We start from the raw sequence: 10,405 nt of genomic DNA on the forward strand, positions 1-10,405 counted from the left end.
TCACTGAGCTGGCCTCTACTCAGGTAGGACCCCTTCACTGAGCTGGCCTCTACTCAGGTAGGACCCCCTTCACTGAGCTGGCCTCTACTCGGGTAGGACCCCTTCACTGAGCTGGCCTCTACTCAGGTAGGACCCCCTTCACTGAGCTGGCCTCTACTCAGGTAGGACCCCTTCACTGAGCTGGCCTCTACTCGGGTAGGACCCCTTCACTGAGCTGGCCTCTACTCAGGTAGGACCCCCTTCACTGAGCTGGCCTCTACTCGGGTAGGACCCCTTCACTGAGCTGGCCTCTACTCAGGTAGGACCTCCTTCACTGAGCTGGCCTCTACTCAGGGTAGGATCCCCTTCACTGAGCTGGCCTCTACTCGGGTAGGACCCCCTTCACTGAGCTGGCCTCTACTCAGGTAGGACCTCCATCACTGAGCTGGACTCTACTCAGGTAGGACCCCTTCACTGAGCTGGCCTCTACTCAGGTAGGACCCCCTTCACTGAGCTGGCCTCTACTCAGGTAGGACCCCTTCACTGAGCTGGCCTCTACTCAGGTAGGACCCCTTCACTGAGCTGGCCTCTACTCAGGTAGGACCCCTTCACTGAGCTGGCCTCTACTCAGGTAGGACCCCTTCACTGAGCTGGACTCTACTCAGGTAGGACCCCTTCACTGAGCTGGCCTCTACTCAGGTAGGACCCCTTCACTGAGCTGGACTCTACTCAGGTAGGACCCCCTTCACTGAGCTGGCCTCTACTTGGGTAGGACCCCCTTCACTGAGCTGGCCTCTACTCAGGTAGGACCCCCTTCACTGAGCTGGCCTCTACTCAGGTAAGGTTTCCTCTTTCTCCTCCCCCTCCTTCACCTCCTCCTCCTGTAACTTCACCACCTCCTGTACCTTCACCACCTCCTGTACCTTCACCACCTCCTCCTCCTGTAACCACCACCTCCTGTACCTTCACCACCTCCTCCTCCTGTAACTGGACCTCCTGTACCTTCACCACCTCCTCCTCCTGTACCTTCACCACCTTCACCTCCTGTACCTTCACCACCTCCTGTACCTTCACCACCTCCTCCTCCTGTAACTTCACCACCTCCTGTACCTTCACCACCTCCTGTAACTTCACCACCTCCTGTACCTTCACCACCTCCTTCTCCTTTACCTTCTTCTCCTCAGGTGAACAACGTTCCCTACCTGCTGGCAATGGGCCAGGCCTTCATGCTACTAAAACAAACTCCTCGGGCCAGGAACCAGCTCAAGAGGCTCACCAAGGTAGACTTTTTTACTAGGAATCTTGTAGATTTACATGTTGGTCCTGTAGCTTAGCAGACACTGAGAGACAGTCAGAGGAGAGAGCCTAGAACAGAGCCCCTGGAGGACTCCAGAGGGCCTAGAACCGAGCCCCTGGAGGACTCCAGAGGGCCTAGAACAGAGCCCCTGGAGGACTCCAGAGGACCTAGAACCGAGCCCTAGAGGACTCCAGAGGGCCTAGAACCGAGCCCCCTGGAGGACTCCAGAGGGCCTAGAACCGAGCCCTGGAGGACTCCAGAGGGCCTAGAACAGAGCCCTGGAGGGACTCCAGTATTATATATGGTTATTGTACAGGTGGAGTGGAGCTGGGAGCTGTCAGAGGACCTGGAGACAGCCTGGTTGCTGCTGGCTGATGTTTACATCAAGTCTGGGAAGTATGATATCGCCTGTGATCTACTGCAACGTTGTATTAAATACAACCAGGTACACACACACACAAACACACACACAGAGAGACAGTGACAGATGGACGGACGGAGACGCACACAGCCAGCCAGCAAAGTCTGAGGTGTCAGTGTAGGATGAGCTGTGTGGTATTAGTGTGTAGTGTGTATTAGTGTCGACGGTAGTTTGTATTAGTGTGTATTAGTGTAGACAGTAGTGTGTATTAGTGTGTATTAGTGTAGACGGTAGTGTGTATTAGTTTGTATTAGTGTCGACGGTAGTTTGTATTAGTGTGTATTAGTGTAGATAGTAGTGTGTATTAGTGTGTATTAGTGTAGACAGTAGTGTGTATTAGTGTGTATTAGTGTAGACAGTAGTGTGTATTAGTTTGTATTAGTGTAGACTGTAGTGTGTATTAGTGTGTATTAGTGTAGACAGTAGTGTGTATTAGTGTGTATTAGTGTAGACGGTAGTGTGTATTAGTGTAGACAGTAGTGTGTATTAGTGTAGACAGTAGTGTGTATTAGTGTGTATTAGTGTAGACAGTAGTGTGTATTAGTGTGTATTAGTGTAGACTGTAGTGTGTATTAGTTTGTATTAGTGTAGACGGTAGTGTGTATTAGTGTGTATTAGTGTAGACTGTAGTGTGTATTAGTTTGTATTAGTGTAGACTGTAGTGTGTATTAGTGTGTATTAGTGTAGACAGTAGTGTGTATTAGTTTGTATTAGTGTAGACTGTAGTGTGTATTAGTGTAGACAGTAGTGTGTATTAGTTTGTATTAGTGTAGACTGTAGTGTGTATTAGTGTGTATTAGTGTAGACTGTAGTGTGTATTAGTTTGTATTAGTGTAGTGTGTATTAGTTTGTATTAGTGTAGACGGTAGTGTGTATTAGTTTGTATTAGTGTAGACAGTAGTGTGTATTAGTGTGTATTAGTGTAGACAGTAGTGTGTATTAGTGTAGACTGTAGTGTGTATTAGTGTAGACAGTAGTGTGTATTAGTGTGTATTAGTGTAGACAGTAGTGTGTATTAGTGTAGACAGTAGTGTGTATTAGTTTGTATTAGTGTAGACTGTAGTGTGTATTAGTGTGTATTAGTGTAGACAGTAGTGTGTATTAGTGTAGACAGTAGTGTGTATTAGTTTGTATTAGTGTAGACAGTAGTGTGTATTAGTGTAGACTGTAGTGTGTATTAGTGTGTATTAGTGTAGACGGTAGTGTGTATTAGTGTGTATTAGTGTAGACTGTAGTGTGTATTAGTTTGTATTAGTTTGTATTAGTTTGTATTAGTGTAGACTGTAGTGTGTATTAGTGTGTATTAGTGTAGACAGTAGTGTGTATTAGTTTGTATTAGTGTAGACAGTAGTGTGTATTAGTGTGTATTAGTGTAGACTGTAGTGTGTATTAGTGTGTATTAGTGTAGACGGTAGTGTGTATTAGTGTGTATTAGTGTAGACTGTAGTGTGTATTAGTTTGTATTAGTGTAGACGGTAGTGTGTATTAGTTTGTATTAGTGTAGACAGTAGTGTGTATTAGTTTGTATTAGTGTAGACAGTAGTGTGTATTAGTGTGTATTAGTGTAGACAGTAGTGTGTATTAGTGTGTATTAGTGTAGACAGTAGTGTGTACTAGTTTGTATTAGTGTAGACAGTAGTGTGTATTAGTGTGTATTAGTGTAGACTGTAGTGTGTATTAGTGTGTATTAGTGTAGACGGTAGTGTGTATTAGTGTAGACTGTAGTGTGTATTAGTGTGTATTAGTGTAGACGGTAGTGTGTATTAGTGTAGACGGTAGTGTGTATTAGTGTAGACAGTAGTGTGTATTCATGTGTACAGTAGTGTGTATTAGTGTAGACAGTAGTGTGTATTAGTGTAGACAGTAATGTGTATTAGTGTAGACAGTAATGTGTATTAGTGTAGACAGTAGTGTGTATTAGTGTAGACAGTAGTGTGTATTAGTGTAGACAGTAGTGTGTATTTGTGTAGACAGTAGTGTGTATTCGTGTGTACAGTAATGTGTATTAGTGTAGACAGTAGTGTGTATTAGTGTAGACAGTAGTGTGTATTAGTGTAGACAGTAATGTGTATTAGTGTAGACAGTAGTGTGTATTAGTGTAGACAGTAGTGTGTATTAGTGTAGACAGTAGTGTGTATTAGTGTAGACAGTAGTGTGTATTCGTGTGTACAGTATTGTGTATTAGTGTAGACAGTAGTGTAGTAGTGAGTATGTAATGTATGTATTTGTAGTCGTGCAGCAGAGCGTATGAGTACATGGGCTACATCAGGGAGAAGGAACATTCGTACCATGATGCATCAGTGTTCTACGATCACGCCTGGCTCTACACTAACAGAGTCAACCCCAGCGTGGGTGAGTCTGTGGACACCCTTAAAGCTGCATTTTCTCACTTTTTGGGCGACCCGACCAAATTCACATAGACATTTACGTCATAGATCTGTCATTCTCATTGAAAGCCATTCTAATAATCTGTAGATTTGTTCTGTTTTATAGATCTGTCATTCATATTGAAAGCCAGTCTAATAATCTGTAGATCTGTTCTATGTGTTATAGATCTGTCATTCTCATTGAAAGCCATTCTAATTATCTGTAGATCTGTTCTGTGTTATAGATCTGTCATTCACATTGAAAGACAGTCTAATAATCTGTAGATCTGTTCTATGTGTGCTATTTCTATGCTTCCCATTCTTAAGTTTCGGTTTTATACATCAACTTCAAACAGCTGAAAATACATTATTTTTGGTTATGGAAAATATGTTTTACAGCAGTTTAGATGATTATCTAGACTATACTTGCTTGTTTTGTCACAAACTGAAATTAGGTGAATTATTATCATTTTTGCAACCAGGAAATGGAGAAGTGATGTCAGCATAGTGCACCTTTTTAAAGGTTTAAGGTCTGTAATGTTAATGGTTGTGTCCCTTCTGCTTCTTCTGTTCAGGTTTCAGACTGGCCTTCAACTACCTGAAGTTCAAGCAGTACAACGAGACCATAGAGGTTTGTCACAAGGTCTGTACCGTGGATGATATTACTATTGTAGCCTGGTCCCAGATCTGCAAGACAGCACTAACAGATCTAGTACCAGGCTATCACTACTGGAAATATTGGAAAGGACTTAGTGTAGTTTAGTTTAGAGGATGATTGATTAAGGATCAGTGTAGTGAGAGAGTGTTTTACCTGACCTGCCTGTTCCCCCTCAGGTCCTCACAGAGCACCCAGACTATCCTCTGATACAGACAGAGATCCTAGAGAGAGCCCGCGCTGCTCTCCGACCCTGAACCTCAGCCTGGGATTAACCCTCCATGTCTCTGACCACTAGTGACCTGAAATGTATCGATATGGCATAATGCCCCCTGCTCCAAAGAACTATGGGGAACTTTGTCTTTATCAAATCAAGTGCTTTGTTCTAGATATACTGTTCTGCACTTGAAATATGCAAATACTATGCTACTTTTATTTGTAGTTTTTTCCCCTGTGGAATTTTAAAACATTTAAACATGTTCTGTAATGTAAAATTCTCTGTTTGAATGTTTATACAGTGCTTTAGGAAAGTATTCAGACCCCTTGACTTGTTCCACATTTTGTTACGTTTCAGCCTTATTCTAAAATTAATTCAATTGTTTGTTTTTTTCATCATCAATCTACACACAATATCCCATAACGAAAAAGCAAAAACAGATTTTTAGAAATGTTTGCATAAAATAAACATTTACAGAAGTATTCAGACCCTTTACTCAGTACTTTCTTGTAGCAACTTTATCAAGTCTTCTTGGGTATGACGCTACAAGCTTGGCACACCTGTATTTGGGGAGTTTCTCACATTCTTCTTTGCAGATCCTCTCAAGCTCTGTCAGGTTGGATGGGGAGCATCGCTGCACAGCTATTTTCAGGTCTCCAGAGATGTTTGATCAGGTTCAAGTCCAGACTCTGGCTGGGCCACTCAAGGACATTCAGAGACTTTTCACAGAGCCAACAAGCATTTCGCTACACTCGCATTAACATCTGCTAACCATGTGTGTGTGACAAATAAAATTTGATTTGATTTGAGCCACTCCTGCGTTAACTTGGCTGTGGGCTTAGGGTCGTTGTCCTGTTGCTTAAAAACATCCCCTCACCATGATGCTGCCACCACCATGCTTCACCGTAGAGATGGTGCCAAGTGTCCTCCAGACATGACACTTGGCATTCAGGCCAAAGAGTGCAATCTTGGTTTCGTCAGACCAGAGAATATTGTTTGTCATGGTCTGAGAGTCCTTTAGGTGCCTTTTGGCAAACTCCACGTGGGCTGTCATGTGCCTTTTACTGAGGAGTGACTTCCGTCTGGCCACTCTACCATAAAGGCCTGATTGGTGGAGTGCTGCAGAGATGGTTGTCCTTCTGGAAGGTTCTCCCATCTCCACAGAGGAACTCTAGAGCTCTGTCAGACTGACCATCGGGTTCTTGGTCACCTCCCTGACCAAGGCCCTTCTCCCCCGAGTGCTCAGTTTGGCGGCCAGCTCAAAGAAGAGTCTTGGTGGTTCCAAACTTCTTCCATTTAAGAATGATGGAGGCCACTGTGTTCTTGGGGGTCCTTCAATGCTGCAAAAATGTTTTGGTACTCTTCCCCAGATCTGTGCCTCGACACAATCCTGTCTCGGAGCTCTACGGACAATTCCTTCGACCTCACGGCTTGGTTTTTGCTCTGACATGCACTGTCAACTGTAGGACCTTTATATAGACAGGTGTGTGCCTTTCCAAATCATGTCCAGTCAATTGAATTTTCTACAGGTGGACTCCAAGCTGTCGTATCATCTCAAGGACGATCAATGGAAACAGGAAGCACCTGAGCTCAATTTCAGTCTCATAGCGAAGGGACTGAATACTTATGTCAATAAGTATTCAATTTTTTATATAATATATAATTTTATACAAAAAAAACTATTTTCACTTTGTCGTTATGGGGTATTGTATGTAGATTGATGAGGAGAAAAAATGATTTAATCAATGTTAGAATACGACTGTAATGTAACAAAATGTGGAAAAGGGCAAGGGGTCTGGATACTTTCCAAATGCTGCATTAGGTTCTTTAAAGGCCTTATGATTGCATTCATATCAGAATAAAAAATAATAATAATAAAGAATGAATTCTAAGTCTCTTAAGTCAGTGTGTCGATCGCCAAAGGTTTGCAGGCTGTGCTTCAATGGCCCTATGCTGTTTATCAGACTGATATTTAACCGTGGTATTGATTCAGTGTTGTGGTTCTGACTGTGTGTGTCTCAGGGGTGATGTGTGCCTCCCCTACGACAGGCTGACGGTGGCGGTGGGAGGACATGATGCTAGGCACAACACATGGACCTGGCTTGAAACACATTCCTAAACACTATGGGCCCATACTTGCAAAGATAAGCAACCATTTAAAATGTGTAAACGGTTTCAAAATGTGAATCAGCCAATTTAAATCGTTGATTTGCTTGCAAGTGACAAAATGCTAAATTGTAGCTGATCCCATCAGATAACATGGCACGTGTTAGCCCTATGCTAACCTCAGGTGGCAGTGATTATATCCTGGAACAAATTCTTCATCAACACATCAAAGAAGTTAGACTTTATACCCACCAACCAAAGGCATTTCTTAAAATGGGTCAACCCTGGCTACTAGAGGGATATTTTAAACCTACAAATTCAATGTTTAATCCTTTCCTAACAGTCAGGTCCTTTCCTAATGGTCTCCTGTCAGGTCCTTTCCTAACGGTCTCCTGTCAGGTCCTTTCCTAATGGTCTCCTGTCAGGTCCTTTCCTAATGGTCTCCTGTCAGGTCCTTTCCTAATGGTCTCCTGTCAGGTCCTTTCCTAACGGTCTCCTGTCAGGTCCTTTCCTAATGGTCTCCTGTCAGGTCCTTTCCTAACAGTCAGGTCCTTTCCTAACAGTCATGTCCTTTCCTAACGGTCTCCTGTCAGGTCCTTTCCTAACTGTCTCCTGTCAGGTCCTTTCCTAATGGTCTCCTGTCAGGTCCTTTCCTAACGGTCATGTCCTTTCCTAACGGTCTCCTGTCAGGTCCTTTCCTAACGGTCTGCTGTCAGGTCCTTTCCTAACGGTCTCCTGTCAGGTCCTTTCCTAACTGTCTCCTGTCAGGTCCTTTCCTAATGGTCTCCTGTCAGGTCCTTTCCTAACGGTCTCCTGTCAGGTCCTTTCCTAATGGTCTCCTGTCAGGTCCTTTCCTAACGGTCAGGTCCTTTCCTAACAGTCAGGTCCTTTCCTAATGGTCTCCTTTCAGGTCCTTTCCTAATGGTCTCCTGTCAGGTCCTTTCCTAACAGTCTCCTGTCAGGTCCTTTCCTAACTGTCTCCTGTCAGGTCCTTTCCTAACGGTCAGGTCCTTTCCTAACGGTCTCCTGTCAGGTCCTTTCCTAACGGTCTCCTCACTGTCTCCTGTCAGGTCCTTTCCTAACAGTCAGGTCCTTTCCTAACGGTCAGGTCTTTTCCTAACAGTCTCCTGTCAGGTCCTTTCCTAACTGTCTCCTGTCAGGTCCTTTCCTAACGGTCAGGTCCTTTCCTAACAGTCAGGTCCTTTCCTAACGGTCAGGTCTTTTCCTAACAGTCTCCTGTCAGGTCCTTTCCTAACGGTCTCCTGTCAGGTCCTTTCCTAACGGTCTCCTCACTGTCTCCTGTCAGGTCCTTTCCTAACAGTCAGGTCCTTTCCTAACTGTCTCCTGTCAGGTCCTTTCCTAACAGTCAGGTCCTTTCCTAACTGTCTCCTGTCAGGTCCTTTCCTAACAGTCAGGTCCTTTCCTAACAGTCTCCTGTCAGGTCCTTTCCTAACTGTCTCCTGTCAGGTCCTTTCCTAACGGTCAGGTCCTTTCCTAACGGTCTCCTGTCAGGTCCTTTCCTAACGGTCTCCTCACTGTCTCCTGTCAGGTCCTTTCCTAACAGTCAGGTCCTTTCCTAACTGTCTTCTGTCAGGTCCTTTCCTAACAGTCAGGTCCTTTCCTAACTGTCTCCTGTCAGGTCCTTTCCTAACGGTCAGGTCCTTTCCTAACGGTCAGGTCCTTTCCTAACGGTCAGGTCCTTTCCTAACAGTCAGGTCCTTTCCTAACTGTCTCCTGTCAGGTCCTTTCCTAACGGTCAGGTCCTTTCCTAACGGTCAGGTCCTTTCCTAACAGTCAGGTCCTTTCCTAACTGTCTCCTGTCAGGTCCTTTCCTAACGGTCTCCTCACTGTCTCCTGTCAGGTCCTTTCCTAACAGTCAGGTCCTTTCCTAACAGTCAGGTCCTTTCCTAACTGTCTCCTGTCAGGTCCTTTCCTAACAGTCAGGTCCTTTCCTAACAGTCAGGTCCTTTCCTAACTGTCTCCTGTCAGGTCCTTTCCTAACGGTCAGGTCCTTTCCTAACGGTCAGGTCCTTTCCTAACAGTCAGGTCCTTTCCTAACTGTCTCCTGTCAGGTCCTTTCCTAACGGTCTCCTCACTGTCTCCTGTCAGGTCCTTTCCTAACAGTCAGGTCCTTTCCTAACTGTCTCCTGTCAGGTCCTTTCCTAACAGTCAGGTCCTTTCCTAACTGTCTCCTGTCAGGTCCTTTCCTAACAGTCAGGTCCTTTCCTAACTGTCTCCTGTCAGGTCCTTTCCTAACAGTCAGGTCCTTTCCTAACTGTCTCCTGTCAGGTCCTTTCCTAACGGTCTCCTGTCAGGTCCTTTCCTAACAGTCAGGTCCTTTCCTAACTGTCTCCTGTCAGGTCCTTTCCTAACGGTCTCCTGTCAGGTCCTTTCCTAACGGTCTCCTGTCAGGTCCTTTCCTAACTGTCTCCTGTCAGGTCCTTTCCTAACGGTCTCCTGTCAGGTCCTTTCCTAACAGTCAGGTCCTTTCCTAACTGTCTCCTGTCAGGTCCTTTCCTAACGGTCAGGTCCTTTCCTAACGGCCAGGTCCTTTCCTAACTGTCTCCTGTCAGGTCCTTTCCTAACGGTCAGGTCCTTTCCTAACGGTCAGGTCCTTTCCTAACTGTCTCCTGTCAGGTCCTTTCCTAACGGTCAGGTCCTTTCCTAACGGTCAGGTCCTTTCCTAACTGTCTCCTGTCAGGTCCTTTCCTAACGGTCAGGTCCTTTCCTAACGGTCAGGTCCTTTCCTAACTGTCTCCTGTCAGGTCCTTTCCTAACAGTCAGGTCCTTTCCTAACTGTCTCCTGTCAGGTCCTTTCTTAACAGTCAGGTCCTTTCCTAACTGTCTCCTGTCAGGTCCTTTCCTAACAGTCAGGTCCTTTCCTAACTGTCTCCTGTCAGGTCCTTTCCTAACGGTCTCCTGTCAGGTCCTTTCCTAACAGTCAGGTCCTTTCCTAACTGTCTCCTGTCAGGTCCTTTCCTAACAGTCAGGTCCTTTCCTAACTGTCTCCTGTCAGGTCCTTTCCTAACTGTCTCCTGTCAGGTCCTTTCCTAACAGTCAGGTCCTTTCCTAACTGTCTCCTGTCAGGTCCTTTCCTAACGGTCTCACTGTGGTCAGTCTGCTCCTTCTGTGTATTGTATTGTATTGTATTTAATTGCTGCACTTCTCTCCAAAACCAAAGAGTGAAGAAATGTCCTCATATTTATAATCTAGAGCAGGTTCTATTCTAAGAACCAGTGTTTTCCTTGAGGCATTCTATTCTCTAGCTCCTCCGATAATCTGTCAGTAACATTCTCTAGCGATCTCCCAGATCCCCATTCAGTAGTCACTATTGTATAGTAAGCACGTCTGTTTCACAGCGACA

General features: G+C 45.0%; 1 protein-coding gene across 1 annotated transcript in view; it reads left to right on the forward strand.

The window, feature by feature from the left end:
• Positions 1-5,357, forward strand: part of LOC112227447 (tetratricopeptide repeat protein 21B) — a 63,107-nt gene extending 57,750 nt beyond the window's left edge. The window contains exons 25-29 of the mRNA XM_042308804.1: positions 1,164-1,259; positions 1,593-1,721; positions 3,929-4,049; positions 4,639-4,706; positions 4,898-5,357. Coding sequence (XP_042164738.1) covers positions 1,164-1,259; positions 1,593-1,721; positions 3,929-4,049; positions 4,639-4,706; positions 4,898-4,975 — 492 coding nt within the window. The 3' untranslated portion in view covers positions 4,976-5,357. The remainder of the gene's footprint in view (positions 1-1,163; positions 1,260-1,592; positions 1,722-3,928; positions 4,050-4,638; positions 4,707-4,897) is intronic.
• Positions 5,358-10,405: the final 5,048 nt, after the last annotated feature.

Source organism: Oncorhynchus tshawytscha, linkage group LG29 (assembly GCF_018296145.1).
Source record: "Oncorhynchus tshawytscha isolate Ot180627B linkage group LG29, Otsh_v2.0, whole genome shotgun sequence".
Taxonomy (NCBI): Eukaryota; Metazoa; Chordata; class Actinopteri; order Salmoniformes; family Salmonidae; genus Oncorhynchus; species Oncorhynchus tshawytscha.